The sequence below is a fragment of the Struthio camelus genome, chromosome 8 (genome assembly GCF_040807025.1).
Source record: "Struthio camelus isolate bStrCam1 chromosome 8, bStrCam1.hap1, whole genome shotgun sequence".
Taxonomy (NCBI): domain Eukaryota; kingdom Metazoa; phylum Chordata; class Aves; order Struthioniformes; family Struthionidae; genus Struthio; species Struthio camelus.
In genome coordinates this window covers 39,012,186-39,031,004 of record NC_090949.1, presented here as the reverse complement: position 1 = coordinate 39,031,004, position 18,819 = coordinate 39,012,186, and the positions used below count along the sequence as shown (strand labels likewise).

At 42.2% G+C, this 18,819-nt stretch overlaps 1 protein-coding gene across 4 annotated transcripts in view; it reads left to right on the top strand.

Annotated features, from left to right (window-relative positions):
- SLC44A5 (solute carrier family 44 member 5) overlaps positions 1–18,819 on the top strand; it is a 126,596-nt gene that overhangs the window by 81,204 nt on the left and 26,573 nt on the right. For 3 of the 4 annotated variants that reach the window (XM_068953573.1, XM_068953572.1, XM_068953575.1), the window contains exons 3-7: positions 2,883–2,956; positions 10,131–10,215; positions 13,874–13,958; positions 16,774–16,902; positions 17,750–17,810. In XM_068953573.1, the coding sequence (XP_068809674.1) occupies positions 2,883–2,956; positions 10,131–10,215; positions 13,874–13,958; positions 16,774–16,902; positions 17,750–17,810 (434 nt within the window). The remainder of the gene's footprint in view (positions 1–2,882; positions 2,957–10,130; positions 10,216–13,873; positions 13,959–16,773; positions 16,903–17,749; positions 17,811–18,819) is intronic. The other variant, XM_068953576.1, reaches the window with a different exon arrangement.

Sequence of the window (18,819 nt, the reverse complement as noted above, 5' to 3'; positions counted from 1 at the left end):
TTTGCTGTTAGCAGAAGCATTTTTTAATGTTTTCATTATCTATACCATAGGAAATGGTAAGTGCTTTTTCTCATTAATGTTTGAGTTCTCACACATAATTATTGTATAAGAGTATAGTAGTGCTATCCATAAGAAACATTATAGACCCCCGTATGATAAGCTATGTTTTCAATATCTAACCTCAAAACCATACATCCATTAATCCATCTTCCTTAGGGTTCAGTTTAACAGTTCAGTCTCCTAAGTGATTTTCCTCTGCCTCATTTTCCCGAAACAAACTGGAAAAGCAGCTAAGCTATAACAGATCTCATTCTTAGTTGTAAAAATTTCACATCAAATCTGATTTCAGTCAGATAATGACTGGACACGTTCTGAATAGGTTTAAGTAATAAGCATGAGTTTCCGATATCTTTCTCTTTCAGGAAGAGGCGGTTTCCATCATTCCGGTTCCTGCAACCTTGGAAACTCCCAATGACTTCACAATATACCCTTGTATCATAACAGAATTATTTTAATTCATTCATTTAAGATATTTTATAATTATTTTTTTCCCTCATGTGTGTGAATCCTTGTGTTTATGAAGTGAAATTTTGATCTTACTGAAAGTAAGTGAGCTACCTGAGCTAACATCGACATTAAATGGAGCCATGGTTTCACCCTTTGTATCTAGTAAAATAAGCAATACAAGAAGTAGCGTCTATGATCTGTTTTAAAATCCTCTGAAGCCACTCAGAAAGGTTTTATGTAGTGTTTATAATTTTTTAATATTTATGTCAAAGCAAAACTTGGAGCCACAACGAGTTTTACTAGGAACTGTACAGAATTCTGTGCCCTACAAAAAACCAAAAATATTGCATTCTGGTAAAGTGTTTCTGAGTACTTGTTCATGGTAATTCTGCAAAACTTTATAAAGTATGATCTGGCACAAATGGATATAGCCTTTAATTGTATTTAGTTATCGTAAAATGAGACCAGTGAGGACTGGAATTGAAGAGGTTTTTGAGAATATAGGAGTTGTAATTAAAGGATTTACAGTGCTGTATTTCTCATGAGGCATCTTTTATTAAACATTGTGCCGCTTACAAGCTGCTCCGATGGGATGAGAACCCAGCTTGAGCAGACAGGGTCAGAACTGCTTCTAGGCAAGGGCTGGGCAAATGAGCAGTGCTGTTCCAGTGTTGTTTCTTCTACTTTAACCAAGTCTCCTTCGTTAGATTACCGTCACACTGACCCTGAACCCTGTACCAGCTTGGCCTCACTCAGGATTACTTTCAGTGAGATTTTAAAACGCTACTCCTTCTAGAGGAGTATAAGGAAGTATGCATCATGCTTTTTCCTCACCTGGAAGCATTTTTCTCTTCAAGCTCTCCAGTTGTTTAAAAGATCTGCCAACTTTATCTCCTTTATGCTAAAGAACAAAAGCTGTTCAAGAGAGGAACCATAGATTGGAAAATGGAAAAAATGGTAGGCACTAAAATTACCAGTCTGAGTCTGGAGTCTAAGATTTCTTTTACTTGAGAGTATCTACTTGGCTCCTTGTGTAGACTCAGGAGGAGAGCTGAGCATTGCTCAGGTCGTGAAGGCAGTCCTTTACTTCCTCTTCAACTAGGAGCACTCATTAGCTCTCCTGGAGTGGTCGTGTTCACGCATCTTTACAAGCAAGAGCTTGTGAAGGTAGTTTATGAGGGAGAAAATTGCTCATCTGTAACTGGAGTCCTAAGAATATATCACCTCTGTAAATATATACGTGCCCTTCTGCTACCCGCTTTTCTTAGGAGTGTCATGTCTCATATTAATTACACTCCTAGAACTACTCTTCATCAAGGGCAGACACGGAAAAAGAATGGATCTGAAAAGGCATTGTCTTGTGATCTTGACGCTGTCCCTGCAACCTTAGCCCGTGGCTTAATGCACAAACCTACAGAAACGAGCATGATAAAGCCCATAACTGTAGAAGTGCTCACTGACTTCTGGGCGCTCACTTTGAGACATCTCAGGCTCAGATTTTTATAGACCCATTGAGGAGCTAGAATTAGACTTTTAACTAGAAGAATTAGAAGTGCTCAGCACTCTTTGAAAACAGAAAGCAAAAAAACCCCAAGCTGCCTAAAGATGGGCTTTCAACACTAGTGGGCAGAATTGAAAAATTGAGTCTAATGGTCCACACCTCCACGCCTGTGCCTGCCTGAGCTTAGTATTCAGACCAACAAATAGAGGACAGTAGTTTAATTGAATGCTCCGATGCCTCAGTTGTCAGACTGGAGAGTGCTGTTCTTTGACTGCATGGCTGTAAAAGGAGATATGGCTCTGCACAATGTGTTTTCTTTTTCCCTTCGTAGAGCATATTTTAGCTGTGCTAAATGAGGTCAAGCCGCCATATCAGAATTTTGTGCAGAGATCAGGGTAGTCGCATCTAGACTTTTCTCCTTTTGTTCTCTGTTATTTTTCCACTCATAACCTATTTACAATGTATGTAAGCTGTGTTGACTCTTAATTTCAACCCATTTTCCGTAATATTTCATGCTAATTTTAAGGGACAGATGCTGGGACTGTTACAGTTGTTCTGTAGTAGCTTATACCATAAGTCACTCTGGGCATTCAATGTTGTAAGGTATTTGTTTTAAGAATATTTAAACCTCTTCCTCGATATGTTTTTATTGCTGTCTACAATACAAAAGGCATGTCTGTTTATTTGCTGCTCTTGCTGTGAAAGCAGGGCCTCACAGCGCAAACATGGTTTTGTGAGTAAAACTTCAGAAAATACTGACTGCAGATGCAAATATGCTTACAGTCTATTCAGATGAATTCACTGTGGAACTCAATGTTTTCAAAGGGTCATAGTAGACACCTTATTTAAAAAAAATGTTCCTTTCTCTCTCTAGGCATTGTACAGATGTTATTTGCTGTGTAATCTTCATAGTCGTCATTCTGGGTTACATTGCATTAGGAATTGTGGGTAAGTAAACAAAGGTATAGTAGTGCTTTCTCACACACAGGAGAAGCAACTCTGTGAGTATTACTCCGTTTAACTGATATGTCTGTTTAGTATATATCTACATAAAGCTTTCCAATCAATGCCTTACCTAGAAACAAATCACGAATTAACACTCAAAGTCTGTTGTAAGTGGGGAGAAGTTCAAAACCATGTGTTTACTGATGAAAAACTCAAAGTGTGCTCAAGTAAAAATGCCATGATTCAATAATTTTGCTTTCATAAACTGTAACTGTAGCAGAAAAAAACTTTCATTTATCATTAATCCAACATCAAAAGTTAGAGCTAAACATCCCATTTTAAGAGGCTTTATGTTCTTTAAACTATTACCAAAAGCACCTATGTGAATGAACAGAGAAGGCAGAGAGATTGCTGCATTTAATCGTGAGATCCAGAGCTGTTTGCATATCAGAATATTTGTTAGTAATATCCATTCTGTTTTGCTTGTGTGCGAGAACTTTGAATGCCTTTGTGTGAAAGAACAAGTGATGCTGTAAAAGTGTACTTACTGTGTATCTGCACATGTGGCTGAACTTGCTCAATTTACTTGTGAAAGGTCATTTTGGCCCTGTCTTAGGCGTAAGAGAAGCCATTAGTTTTCACTGTAATTCTGTAATACTGTTTTCTCTTCTGTACTGAGAAGACTTGCTGTTCAGAGCCTCAAAAGATGACTCTGAGCTAGACTGATTTAACTTCAGCAACGCAAATCATAAATATCTGAGAAGATAGTCCATCCTCCCACTAAATTGTACCATAGCATAACATCCTCCAAGCTGCAGTACTGGAGCTTGGAGTCCGCTCGCCTTTCCTCCAGGACCACAGCACTGGGCATATGCTGAAAATTCTGTCACCTCTCTCAGGCACGGGGAATTCCCTGTGGGTATTTTATTTGTTCCCTTATTCACCTGCCCTTACTGCCCCTCCATGAACCTTTACGTCTTCAGAAGGTCGGAGAAGTAAGGAAGCAAACAGAATATACCTGCAGGTCAGAGCAGCACGGAGGACCATTGCAAGGAGGTGCAAAGCCAGCACTAGGCAGTGAATCGCAGAGAGACAGATGGCTGATGATGCTTGCATGTAGAAAAAAAATCATATCTTTTCAAAACTCATTCATTTTTTTTTTCTTGTTCAATCTCTGAGCCTCCTCAGTTTGGAGAGGGACTTGTCAGGATGTAGATGCAACATGTGTTTCTGCTTACTAAACCTGTTCTGGAGTAGACCAAAGAGGTAAATTACCAAAGAGGTAAAAGGAGGTAAATTAGTCCTGAGAAACAGCAGTGGCTGCTGGACTGCACAGCTGTTGCAGACCTGCCAAGCCTCCCACCTGGTGCTGGGAGCATCTCATGCCTCAAGGTCATTGCTCTGGTGTCCTCTTCCCACCCATCGACTGATTCCTCACTGATGTTCTGCTCTCTCTTTCTGGCACTGTTTAAACACAAGGCCAGACCTGAAGGGACTGGGCTCAGATCAGAGGATCATTTATTTTATTCTTGAACATGCAAACGTTCCTGGGACTAGTGACCAGCCCCTGTGCAGACAGGCAAGAGTGCCGCTATCTGGCCAGAGGGAGAGACTGGAGAGCGCTGGCAATTTCTAGCTGTACAGTATTCTTGCATGGCCAGATCTTGGATCTCCTTCCAGCACCATATAAATCTCCCTTAATCCTTTGGCTAGAACTTTGTCACCTCTGTATGTTCATTTTCCCAAAAAAACCCTGTACTGCGTGAGGTAGAGATTGATAGCAGCAGCAGCAGACTGGCCCGTTCCTCTCTCTTTGTCTCTGTAATCTCAGACAACGCACTCACTGTGGTGTGAGACTGACTCGGTCATATCCCCTGCTCTGCTTCGTGCAGCAGTATCCTGCTACAAACAAGCTTTCTAAACAGCCTTCTGCTGCAAACCTTCTGAAATGTTGGCCAGAACTAGAGTCTATCCCTGGAACTAGATCCCAAAGTTGTAGCTAGCCGCTTCTACCCTTCTTAGAGGGAAGGCTTGGGTTCTTCATCTAAAAACTTTTAGTTCAGATCCAAAACCCTGTGGTCCCTGCTTTTCATCTGTTCTTTTTACTCTAGTTTATTTCTAGGTAAAAGATGCAATTTGCTTTGGTCCAGTTCCAAGGTCTAGCCCTGCTCCAAATGCATGAGTGTCAATAAAGTTCACATAGGGAGTAGATAGATTACAAGTCAATCCTTAGACATGAATTATGCCTGAGGTATCTCCTGTCCATTGGCTTATTAGAGAAACGATAAAAAGTAGATTCCTCCAGTTTCTTGAATATGTATGAACAGCCTTCTGCATCCCCATTTGATTTGACTGGAGACATAAGGCATAAACTCAGGCTCACCACACAAAACTGCTGCGCCTGAAAATCTGGGTCAAATTTTGCTCTCAGTTATCTGTGTATGTATAGCTCCCGTAGGCGTCAGCTGTATGTGAGTCTATGTAACAGTGGGGTAAGATTTGTTTCATTACGTTTCAGGACCGATGAAATGTAGTCTGAGTAAAAGGTGTAGTGAATGCCATCTGCAGTAAAAGGTGGATCTTTCAAGGTGTGGTCTCCTTGAAAGATCAAACGCAATGATTTATGGTAATAGCCTTTCTCAGTCCTGCTTCAGCGATGGCTGCTGTTGAATGACTGTACTGAATAGACATACTTATTGCATGAATTATTCTTTGCTGTCATTATTTTAACTTTACAGATGAATGAATAGTGCCAATTTAAAATTCAGTGTAGTTTTGTTTCTTATGGAACTGACTAACTTAGCTCTTCGTATATTTATTTCACAGACACTGGGCTTATCAAGGGGATACTTTAAAAAAAGTTTAGTCTCTAATTTAAGATGGTTTTAATTCAGTAAAATGCATGTAAAAAGGCAGCTAGTAAGTTATCTTAGAAAAGAGCCTCGCACTTCAAAGGACAGATTAATTCAATTAATAACATTTGGTGTGATGTAGGTCCAGCCCTGAACTCTCCAGTTCATGTATGAACTAGATCATGACCTCTTGAAGAGCTTTGTGTACAAGGAGAAATGACTTTTCCCTCCCAACACCGAGCTCTTAATCGGCGGCTTCAGTGCATGTGGCGTCTGTCTTCAGAACGCGGCTTTACAGCGTGCACTGCCAGACTGCTCCCGTGCTGACCTGTACATTGAAAGAACAATGTGGGGGTTTTATCCTAAAGTGTACTTAACTATGCTAAGGAGTTATAATCATGAGTGGTGATCAGTAAACCATCTCTTCAGCTTGTAGTACCTTATATTCAAGGATTTTCATCATGATTAGAGATTGTTCTTCCATTTTAGCGTTACTCTGTTTTTATAAAAAATGCTTGATGGATTCAATCCTAAACGAGGACTTGAGATCATGTAAATTTTTTGATGACAATGTACATTGCTCTTCATGCAATTTTCTGTGCTTTCATAACTCTAGCTGTGAAATCCTTCCTTTCATAAAGCACTTGATTTATTTGTAGGTGTATAACTGAGGACTAATCTCTGCCTTGGGAGATCGCCCCTGAAGTGGTGAACAGTATTATTTTTCCATACAGAACTGGGTGAACTTGGGTCTTGCTCCAAGCGATGTTTGTGCAACAGCAGTACCATCGACGTGGATGTACAAATTCAGTATCATATGTTGTACTCTCTGCTTCGGTGCTTTAGTAAATTGCTTGTGTTAAAAAGCCATAAGCACAATTTGGCTGGCCTGTTTCTCCACACATTAAAACATTAAAAATATACTTTTAAGGGAAGCAAAGTAATGATATGAAAACCTGCACTTTCAAAAATACACTGTAGAGAGAATGAGACAGACAGTCTAAACAGATTTGTAGTTAATTTTTATTAAGTATCAGTGGGTGCCCTTGTTCTAATCATGTTTGTTCCTCACCAGAGAGCTTTCTAGCCTTTGTAACCCCTGATGCAGCTACAGCACAGGAGAACAGGAATGCATCTGATGAGCGTTTAGATGACTGACATTAGCTATTTTTGATGCTGTCCATGTGTGTTCATTTCACATCAGTAAAAGCACAATGACATAATTACGGGCCTCCTGATAGAGGATCCCTGTCAAATGCTGTATTGGTGTCATATGCTGTCCCACGGCTGCTCTGAGGCCTCGCTCACACGGTTGAGCTGCTCTGTAATTTTCTTGTGTAGCCCAGATGCCTGTGTCAGCACTCTGACCGCAGCCTTATGCGCAATGGAACATGCTGGCGTAAAAACTCTCTCTGACTCGATGCCATTTCATTTGGTTCTTGGTACTGGGTCACCAGTAGCGCAGTACAACCAAGAAAACACGGTGCTGCCCTGTCGTGATAACCTTGTTCCCTCAGTGAGAGCTGTCGAATTAGGTACCGTTCTTCACTGACTGGGCTGGAAAGAAGGTGCATTTATCATATGGATTCTTCCGCTGTCGTTGTCCTAAGTTTGCAAAGAAAGGAACAGAGGTGGGAGTTGAGTAATGTTGCTGCTTAGCCCTGGCACAGGCAAAGAAAGAAGCTGCATATTTTCTCTTCTGTTGGTCATTTCCCTTCTCTTTTTCTGCTGCAGAGTTAATCAAATGCTAAGTCTATATGGTCTAAAGCAGACCAATTCTCCCTGGTTCCACTTTGCAGTTTAGTGGAGAGGCCCCTTCCTGCCTCCACCCAGCCGCTGATCCCAGTCATGGAATTTCACAGAGAAAAATGTGTTAAATCTCTTTTTTCAAAGCAGATTCTTTTTAATACTGTTTTATTGCCTCAACGTGACTGAAGCCTGAGGCACACAGGACCACGACTACCAAGCAAGGGTGGCTGTGGGCAATTTGATAAGGGCAAAGCAAGTACAGTCTGTACGGAACAGAAATACTGTTGAGAAGCTGCAGGACAAAGGAGGGAGCAGACCGCTCCAGCGTTTGCGCTTCACTAATTTCTACTAATCACTGGGAAACACACTGCAAAAGATGAACGATGACTCTTTATGAGATCAAGGAGTAATACGAACCCAGTGAAACCAAGAGAGCCTTTTGAAAGATTTCAGCAGACTTTGTATTAGAGTGAAAAGAATATGAGGCTAATACACTACTCTCCTTATTTCATGAGCTAAGTTTTATTCTTGATGGCTGTTTTAGTCCACCCAAACAGACTGAGGGACATAAGCCTGAGTTATACGGCCATTCCAAAGTAAAGATCCTAAATAACAGGTTACTCTGCGTCCAAGTGAACATCTGAGATGATAGATAGTAAACAACATTATTTTGCAATGTTTTCCTCCTTTTCTCCAGGTTTTTCTGAGGAGGGAAAAATAACTCCAGATTTAACATGCCACCTAGGGAAAGGGTATTGTTGGCAGTAGGAGCTACTTCCAAATTTTCTATAGAAAGCAGATATAAGATTTGCTGATTCTCATCAGCGCTTTAAATCTGACATGATGGAGTTTATCTTTACTGCTTCCTGTTGTGCTGGTGTTAGAAAAAATACACTCAAATGAGAAAAATGAGTCCTTTTAATAATTTGCCAAATTAATTTGAAAAAACAGGGCGGGCGGGTGGGGGGGGTGGGTGGGTGGGTGGGTAGGAAAAGGCTGATATAGAAGAGTCATCTAGCATCATACAAGTAAATCCCGAAGGCCTTTCTGGTCTGTATCCATTTGGCCAAGGTTTTTAAGTGTGCAGAAAGCAAGGTACTATTAAAGTGAAAGGAAAACTCCCTGTTGTCAGAGTAATGATGGAAGATATTGTACGGGGTATAACCTACAGCCTCGGTGCAATCAGCAAAGAGTTATCTGCTCTCTGAATTCCTGTACACGTGTGTAAGTGAGTAATCAACTGGCTATAGGAATTTGTAGAAGAAAGATGACACCTCCTAAAGGTTCCTGTTAAGTAAAGCTAATGAAATAAGTTAATGGGTTTCATACGGGTGAAGCATTTTAGCTTTCTGTGAGCATCAGAGGAACGCAATTAATCTGAAATACAGTTAATCTGAATGTTCAGAAAGTGTTTGATACTAAGCAGCAGGTTAATTTACAAACCCCAAAACACAGTAAAACTAAGATTTATTAACATGAACAAGGATTCATTTTGGTAACCTAAAACAGTTCAAGGTGAAAGGTGGCATTACAGATCCTGTGTAGGTGGATAGTAGTGTAGTTATTGGCAATTTATTCAAGATATGATACGTGTCGGGGCCAACCACCATACAGCTAGAATTGCAAAATGCCGCTCGGAGGGCTTATATAGGTTCTGTCTCCGCTGCAGCCGTTAATGTCATAATCTTAAGTGCTGCTGTCACCAAAGTGACATTGAGGAAAATGATGGTTTCACAATTGGCTAAATTTAATGCCACAAAGTTGAGAGCAAATGGGGGTCATTACAGAGAATGTAAGTTCAAGGTGGTTTGCATAGATCAAAGCCTTGAGTGTATGCTAAGTGGCTCCTGACAGTTGGTGCATAGTGCAAGAAAGCAAAGGTTGGGACTAAAATCTTTGTAATGCCTATAATCTTCTCCACAAAATATAAGCACAAGGAAATGGTTGGGAGAGCATCAACAGTGTTTTATGATAGTCCTCTAGCAAATCTGATTTTAAGTGTCAGCACAGGGTATTGATGTGGAGTTATATTTTGTTTTAATGTTTTAATTTACCAAGTGAGAGGTTGTTTCCATTTCTAATGCAGCTGGAGTCCGTTAGAGTCAGTCACACCCCGTGTGTTGTCTGTCACACACCCAGGTAAACCTACTCATGTCGGTGCAATTGTGAGCGCCTGTGACTGCTCAGGTTTGTCTGCATAGTTAGCGCCATGTTCCTCTGTGAGTGCAAGCCAGCAGAGCTCTTCTTTCCCATTTTAATATCCATTAGTTTCTCAGTCCATTACCTCATATTTTGGATACAACCCAGATATGTGTCCTGAAGGTAAAAAGTGAGCTGGCTTACTTTCTTACTGATTCATCCATATTTTATTCTTATTTATTTTACTTCATTTTATTTCTTTCATTAAGGAATCTACTGTTTAGGGAAAATCAATACTCTTCAGTGGCCACCGAGAAAGATTAAAATGGTACATGAGAGGTGATACATTTTCATGCTAGTGAATGTCAACTATTAGCAAGCTACTGCTGGATGCTTGACTAAAATGCTAAAAGATATATATATATATATATTTGCAGCTTGGGTGCATGGCGACCCCAGGAAAGTGGTTTATCCAACTGACAGCTATGGGCAGTTCTGTGGTCAAAAAGATACCCTCAATGAGTGAGTACTAAATCCATTCACCTACCTTTATTACTCATGCACTATGGATAAGAAGTGAGGTTTCAAATCCTCTGTCTGCTCGGGGCTCTTGTGGGAAGCTGAAGAGGCAGCAACACTTGTCTTCCTCTTACTGTATTTATTCCAAAAAAGGTTCAGAAATAGCTTAGTTGCTCGGTGCAAATCTAGACACAAGTAATGCAGACAAATGCAGTGCAAATCTAGACACTGTAATGCAGTTATTTTCATTATTGGGAGACTACTTCCAGTAAAAGATGAATAAAACTTAAATATCAATAAATAAATAAAATATCAATATAACTTAAAGACTGCATCGCTAATTACACAGAGAGTGACTAGGTGGCACAGCTTCTAGCTGCAGAGCTTAGGACGTTTAACTATCCCTTGGGGAAATCCTTCTGTCCTCCCCAGGGTAAGAGTAATCCTAAAGCATTGCAGCCTGGTTCTCAGTTTTTCTCAACAAGCACCAAATACCAGAAAAGAGCAGGAAAAGAAAGGGAAAGCTACTGTGTTCTGCTGCTTACCTGGTGCCAGCCGAGAGGAGAACGGGTGGTCTGGGAGACAGGCAGCTGTAACCCTCGCGTCCCTGGGGAGATCAGTCCAGTGGCTCTATTTCCTTGTCTCAGTTTCCCAATCTTTTACATTTGGGCCTGTGAGAATTAATTAAACAAATTGATTGATATCTATAGAGTACTTGCAGATGAAAATAGCTGCTCAGACAAGAAAGGTGTCACATCATTTTTTTTTTTTCTCTGAAAGTCAGACTTTCTATGAAACAGAACTTGAGAAAGATTTTTGTTTTTTCTCCTCTCCTTCTCCCTCTTAAATAGCGAGTACGAGACACAGTCTATGCCCCTGCCTCAGACATGGAGCTGGACAGTATGCGGGAAGCAAACAGAACCCACCCTGTGGTGGGAAACAGCTCTTTGATGCTTCTTATTTCTCTCCCGGTTTCGTTCTCTGGGAAGGAGCAGAGGACGCCGGTGTTCAAAGGGCCGGTCAGAAGGGGAGGCGCAGGACATGGGGAGTGGAATGGAGGAAGAGCTAAGGCTTTGCATGCTCTGAAGCTCTTCTTACAGAGAAAACAAAAAGACTATAGAGACTCTAAGAAGACCTGTTCCACCCTCTGACTTGGACTTCTTCAAATAAATTTTTGGAGAGGCCAAAAGAGTTACGTTCTTTTCCTCTACGAAGAGGAAGAACTATGAGAAAAAGCTTAGTGTCATGTTTGACACCCCCGTAGATCTGTCCTCGTTCCCTCTGTGGTCCAGGGAAAGCGGCAGGCAAACGGGTGCGGGAGCGTCAGACGTAGCACCCGTGCAGAGTGTGATGGGCAGCGATATCTGTCTCTGATTCTCAGCGTCCACCCCCATCTCCCTCTTTCTCTTCATTAATCACATCTTCCTTTTAGTTCTGCCAGTATGATCTCCAGTTTGCATGCACAAATGCCTTTCCATATGTATGATTGCTGGAGGATAACACAACTATTGAGGCTGCATTTTGACACTTAGTTGCCCCCTTGAAGTGCTTGTTATAAAAATATAAGCCAAAAGATACACAAGACAACTTTCAGAAAAGTGAGTGCTTCTGGCAGCGTTAGCGTTAGGGCCTGCCAGGAGGCCCCTCTGAACAAGTCTATCTAGTCCCCCAAAATGGAGGTGTGGGATGTGCTCACCAGACCTTTACAGATACCACTGGCGGATTTTCAGAGGCCCTGAGAGTTAGCAGGGTAAAAGGCTGACCCAGGACAACGGGTTTTCAGAGTCGCCAAAGGCAGTCTCCGAAACCTTTTCCTTGGAAAGTGTTGGCAGTCTCTATATTTTGAATCTTGCGTCTGGAGCAAGCATCCTCTGCAATTTCACTGAGTAGCAGAAAAGAGACGCTAACAAACAAGCCAACATTCACAGCTCGAGCAAAAAAAGCCCCAAACAGACAAACAAAAACCAGCTGAGCGCCAATGAATTCCGTGCAGTCAAAGTAATTGTATCCTACGTTGTCCTAAGACTTTCTCTTAGGCATCTTTGTGTCTTGCTGTAATCCACCCATTAACCTCCATGCAGTCTCTGCACTTGTTTTGCCTTCCGCAGAGACAGATGTAATCGCAGAATGCAGTACAATTTAACTATAACGGGTACGAGTCTATAAAGGACAAACATAGCCGCTCTGCGGCTGCTTTCTTGCGTTACATATGTGTTTAGTCTTTCTTCTCTGCTGTTAATATCAGCAAGTGCGCAGGGCCATCAGAACAAAACAATTCACTAATGACATGAATTTTGCTGAGCAGCTCACAGATTATAAATACTCTGAAGAAACTGTTGAAGAAAGATGACGTTTCAGTCCAGTATTTTCCTCTCTTGATTTGAAAAAGCAACTACTGTTTGCAGATTGTATTTGTCAGGAAGTATGTTTTGTTAAATAGTAGGTAATAGAAGATATCTCGGTGAAAACATCTTAACCTTCTAAAATGTCAGGGCAGTCGAGCTAACTGCCGTTTTAAAGGGAGCGCAGATGCGCGATGATGGTGTGTTATGGACTTTGAAGACATAGCCGTGTTCAGCAGTTGAAGGGAGCCAGGTGCTGGTGGGAGACCAGAGGATACGTCGCTGGTCGGGGAGTACCGAGGGGGAGGCGGGAGCAGAGCTGTGCCCCGTCAGCCGGGCTCTCCCGGCCCCAGCATCGTCGGTGGCGCAGGCGCCCCGCTGCCGGCCCGTGCTGCCTTGCCCCGGCGTGCCTCGGCGCTCGCTCGGAAACCTCCGCGCGCCGCAGACGGGCTGCAGCGGGCAGAGGACCCATGATTCCTTACAGGGACAGAGCGCGGTCCTGGCGTGGCTAGCCGACTGTCAAGCCTCACGTAGAAAGGCCAGGACTGGTGCCGTACCATCGTCACTAGAGCTAGCTGATAGGCTTTTGACAAAGGAAAGTTTAGCAGCATATTTTGCTTTTTTCAAAACCCAGGTGTTTAGATCTGGACATCCTGGGGTGATGACATTTCAACAACTCTAAGTTGAGGTGACACCTACCTCTAGGTCCCAAGTTTCAGAGGATGCAAAGTATGTGGATTCTGGGGCAAAACCCCTCCGTCTGGGAACACTAGCTTGGCCCTTATTCATATCAAAGGAGGCTTATCAGTATTCTTATCAGATACTGTCATCATCCTGTTTCCTGGGCAGCTGCTTTGAGTTTCCAACCACAAAAAGCTCTAGACTGATTTTGGTACTGATTAACAAAATAATCAGCTTTCACAGTGTGGTGTTGCTCATAGCACTTTTGTGTGCAGTACATACAGGCTATGTTCAGCATAAGCAAAGGGACCACAGTACTCTGCAGAGCTGTTTTACAAGGTAGCTTTTCACTTCTAGAGGCGGGATTGCAGATACCTGTAACAGTGCCTGGGGATGGTTTCAAACGCTGTGGAAAAACTGCCTCAAAATTATTATGTCTTAGGACCAATACCTTTGGTTTAAAAGATGTCTTGGCACAGAACATCCGGCATCTGCCTGTGTTTTATTTTTTGCCTTGGGTTTGCAAGATGACCGTTTAGGAAAATAGAATTAAAATATCAATGTATGCTATCAATTTAGGTATGCTAGGATGTATAAGCGCCCATACTTAAAAAATTATCTTATATCCACTTCTGTAGGAACAAGACCATTTTGTTTTACTTCAACATTCTGAAATGTGCCAGCCCAGCAGTGTTAATAAACCTACAGTGCCCTACAACACAGGTGAGTGAAATACAGAGCTAAAACATTTCCCCTGTATTTTAGTCATGGTGCTTAGGAACTAGACATACATTTTTTTGGATTTAAAAAATTGCTGTTCATATCCTGCAAAGTATGATATGATCATGTTATCTATAACATATTTAGTGCATAGTATCTGTAGCCTGTGATGATCAGGAGAAAATAGGGGAAAATATATGGAAATGCACAGGATTGTGTATTTTGGATCAGAGCTGAAAAAAAAATCTGTTGGATACAGCAATTTGTTACTCATGAATCCATCACAAGCAGCTGTCCAGTAGTAAGAAGTGTGTGCAGAAAAGCATTCTGATTGACATCGAGGGTTTTCCAAACTAGACATATTCAAGAAATTGTGCATATCCCCAGTGACAGCAGTATCTGGGTGTGGTTAGATCATACAGTGCTTTCAAAAGGGAAGATCTGAAAGCTTGTTTTTGCCTTATGCCACGGTTCGCGCGCCCTCAGCTGTGCTGCAGCTGCCTGTGCCGCGACCGCAGTCACTGAGCTGACGTGGGTTAGGAGCGTCCTCCTGACCTATCGACTCTGAGACCCTTTCACAGTCCTGGTTTGGTGAGCACCAGCAGTCAGGTCAGTGCAGCCCCGGAGGCAGCGAATGACAGCGTGGGTAGGTTAGAGGAGGCAGGGGCAGGGCTGCCCTGGCCCCGCTTGCTGCTGAAGGGGTTGTGCTGTCCAACTCAGCTGCGGGGAGCAGAGCGTGCTCTCAGTCATCTCGGCATCGTTCGACGGAGTCCAGCGTTACTTTGGATGAGGGCTGCTATGTGGGATCCAATTTACTGATTGCAAATGTTAAATGACTATTTATTTGACTGTCATTTAAAAATGGTTCCCATTCCAGCTTGCCCTAATCCCCATCCTTGCCAGATGTTTTTTGGCCCACCAGTTAGTGTGACTGTGTGCAGTGTGTGGCACAGCTGAAGAGATGTAACTCTCCAGCAACGGAGAGCAGGAACCCTCTTAAAACTGGTCGCTTGCCAACAGAATGGAAACGTCCATGGTCAGCGGTGGATTTGCTTCAGGAAGCCCCCATGTGCCCATGCTCGTACTGTCACCCCGCAGTCTTTAGGCTCCTCTGTGCTGGCAGGGCAGCCAGGTCAGAAATACCAAGATCTGGTGCTCTGCTCAAGCTGGCACTGATCATGAGTCAAGTAAGGTGAAATACTTGTTGGAAGAGAGTGTTGAAGGGGGCTGTTGCTATTTTGTCTGTTTTCAGGCATACAGCCTCTCCAAAACTGAGACAGTTTTTGGAATGCTGTTTGTTCCTGCAGCTGTTTAGTTCGCTGGTCCTTTGTGAAAATGCTGAGCAAACTTTTGTTTGAAAATTCCTCTTCTGAACTGTAGACAAGGTCCTTCACTCCTGTCCCACTCGCAGCAGATAGTTCATGAGAGAAAGCAAGAACTGAGCATGGAGAAAGCCTCAGTTCTAGAGTCAGGCTGTGGATTTACAGAGGGTTATTACAGTTCACTGGACCCATAGGCAGCACGCTTCATTGTCCTATTTCATAGGTGGGAAACTGAGCTTACAGTAAAGTGCACGCTCATAGCCACCCAATGTCTGAATAAGGACAAAACTCATTTTTCCTTGTTCCTTGGCCTGTGGGTAGTCCATGGAACTGTAGTGCTCATCTAGAAAGCCTCTCCTGCAGCATCCAGCCTGTTCTAAGGATTAGTACAAGATCTTTTCCCCAAATCCATTCAGGTGTATGACATATGGCAGAATGCCCTCGAGGTAAAATATACTTTCTTTCATGATATCTCCCTGGTGCCTGGATAGCAGAGCTTTGCAAAGGGTGTCTGGACAGCCCAGCTTTGGAAACAGAAAACAGCCTTTCAGAAAATGTTGCAACTGCTAAGAAGATGGTCTTCAAACTGGCTCACCCCTGATCAGAATTCAGGGACACTAAAGAGGTCAGAATAGCTGTACACCTACATCACGGCTTACTGCAGCGGCCACTTACCTCAGCAGCCAGGAAAGCCTGCCGAGTCCATGTACTGGGCCAGTTGCTTCTCCGGTACATAAATGAAAACCGCAGTGGCTGCATTCATGAAACCCCAGTCCTCACCCAATTTCTCATACAAATCTTGTTTGTATTGGTTTTACCTGGAGACATGTGACTTTCCTTCCTGGAGCATGCACCCCACCTGCTTTTAAACCTGGGGAGCTACATCGTTAGTCAGTGGCGCAAAATAATTGCCTTCATATGAGTGATATAAACCTAACTTGACTTCCCCCGCATCAGTGGAGATGTATTTCACTGAAGAGACTGGGTGGAGGGGGGAAGTGATTTTAGCTGCATGAGACATTTTTGAATAAAGTTCTCTGTAAACACAATAGAAATGCCACGTGTCCTGTGAAAATAGCTCCTGCACTACCTTGCTCGTATACACTGCTGCTGATGAAAGTTGATAGAGGAGGGACTGATAGATTTTTTTTATCTAGGGCTCCAAAAAAATGTTTTTTTCAACAGACTTGAAGTTGTGCATGTCTACCAAAACATGTAGAACCTAAGAAGATACAAAGAGTGTGTTGGTACACCATACATGAGGAGAGATTCTGAAAGCGTGTTCTATCAAAGGATTTTAAGTGTTCATCTAGAGATTTAAAAGAAAAAAAAAAGTGATCCTTTCTAAATACTACAGCACGTATTGCAGCAGGCAGTCTCGAAAAAAAGAACGCTTTTATAGGAGGCCATTTTGTTTTCTTCTTTTCGATTGCATTGTCTTTCCTTCCCCTTCTCCACCTCCAGTGTGTCTTTACTTATTTTTTTTTTTCTTGCAGCTTTGCGTCTCAAAGTGCCCAGACAGGTTTGCAACCTACATAGATGTTCAGGCTTCCTACAGATATAAACCAGATAACTGGAATTACTTCAAGCAGTTCTGCAAACCTGGTTTTAACAATCCTCGCAAGGTGTGTATGTATCGATAGGTGATGGAATACGTTTTTTTTTTTATTTCAAACATTATGTAATAGGCATGGTTTTACTGAGCTACATCAAAACAATGACTTATTCCAGTTTTCATCGAACAAAGAATTGTGCCATATGTGTGTGTGTGTGTGTGTGTGTGTGTGTGTGTGTGTATTTTTTTTTTTTTTAATTTCACACTGACTTAATCGAGATTGAAGGTCTCATAAGCACACGCACAATCTCCCAATCTTTAAATGGTTACTATTTGTTTAAAAGTATATCTGCAGTTACCCGTGTAATTGCAGTACTGTGGAAGGTGGTCTCCTCCAGTACTTAGGTACTCCACACCAGTAAAGCAGAATCTCTCAAACAACCTCTCAGGGCTTTTGAGTCATCCTCAGCTACTAAGTTAATATTCTTAGCTAGGAAAGTTAATCCATCTTTGGTGTAACCTGGCTTTGCAGTCAAAGGTACTGCAAAACTCCTCCAATCTTTAAAACACATTGCAAATCAACTAGAATTACTTGTGTTAAATTGTTATTCTTTAAGAGAAAAGTTCAAGAGCAGGCAAAGAACAGTTGCCCAGTCACCTCTGGTTTAGGTGCAGATCCAATGTGGTCAGATCTTTCCCTCTTTGTCACTAGAAAAAGCAAGAAGAATAATTTTTTCTCAAATCACATGTGGCAATTGGGATTCTCACTTGCATCATGAATGTGTCTTGCAGCTATACCCGTCAAGTTTGGGAGAAGGCTACAAAGCCCAGTTTGGGACATTTTCTCAGCCTGAGTGAGAAATGAAAAGCACTTACTTTGCCGTGTGTTCACCAATTCCTATTTTTCTCCTTTTCAGTCTGTTGCTCAAGTCCTCCGTGATGAAGATTGTCCTTCGATGATCATTCCAAGCAGGCCTTGTGAGTGGCTCTACTTCTTATACATTTTCTCAGCACAGTGTTAGTGTTCACATTAAATCGCAATGCCACTCTGAAAAGTGGTTTTGTAACAAGGTCACTAGGAGCTGTCTTTTATCTGTCAGTGACAGCCAAATCAATTTTAGACAGCTTGCAAATACAAAGATTTGTTTTTTCTAACTGCCAGCCATGAAAGTTCAGCTTGTGATCAGGTCAAGCTGAGCTCTTTCTTGCTCATGAGTCATCACTAACAACAAAAACTTTACAGTTTGAATGATGCCTTGTGTATGTGATGCCTCCTGTCACTTCTTGCCTGTGAGCAAGCAACCCCACTGGCCTCAAGCAAAGATGAGGGGCGCAGGAAGGGTCTTACGGCCAGCTGCTCAGAGTTCAGGTGATCCTTGAGCCCATTTACGACACAGCGTGCTCTTCAGGTGCAGGCTGGTTCTGCAGGGCTTGCAGAAGCATTAAGGGGCAAAAGGATGTTTTTGTTGCCAAGGTCAGCAGGTATCTCTGAATAGGCAACTACAGGTCTCAGAGCTGATCTCAGCGGTAAGACTGTCATACCGGAAGCATCTGTCACCGGCCCAGAAGCTTATGTAGAGAAAGAGCTGGGGTTTTTTTTCATGCTTTAAAGCAGAGATCGGATAAACCAGGGACAGATCATCAAAAAGAGAAATTACGGATTCAATTAAAAAAAATTATTAAAATGGATGTATTGACCCAAAAGGCAGAAAGTTAACTTGCAGTAATCTAGTATCTTCTTGTTACAGTAGGGTGCAAAGATTACTGGACGGGGAAGAGAGACATGTAACTTAATTATTTCCTCAGAATAATTGCTGGGGGTAGATATTCCAATTTTTCCTGAATGGGGACTGGTTATTGAAACTTGGCATCAGTGTTTGTTGGAATTTGATAAGGAAAGCACAGCCTTGTTATATAAAACTAATGTACAGCTGTGTAGGAGGACTGACCTCCTCTTCTGTTCAGAATGAAAACCCTGACTTTTTGC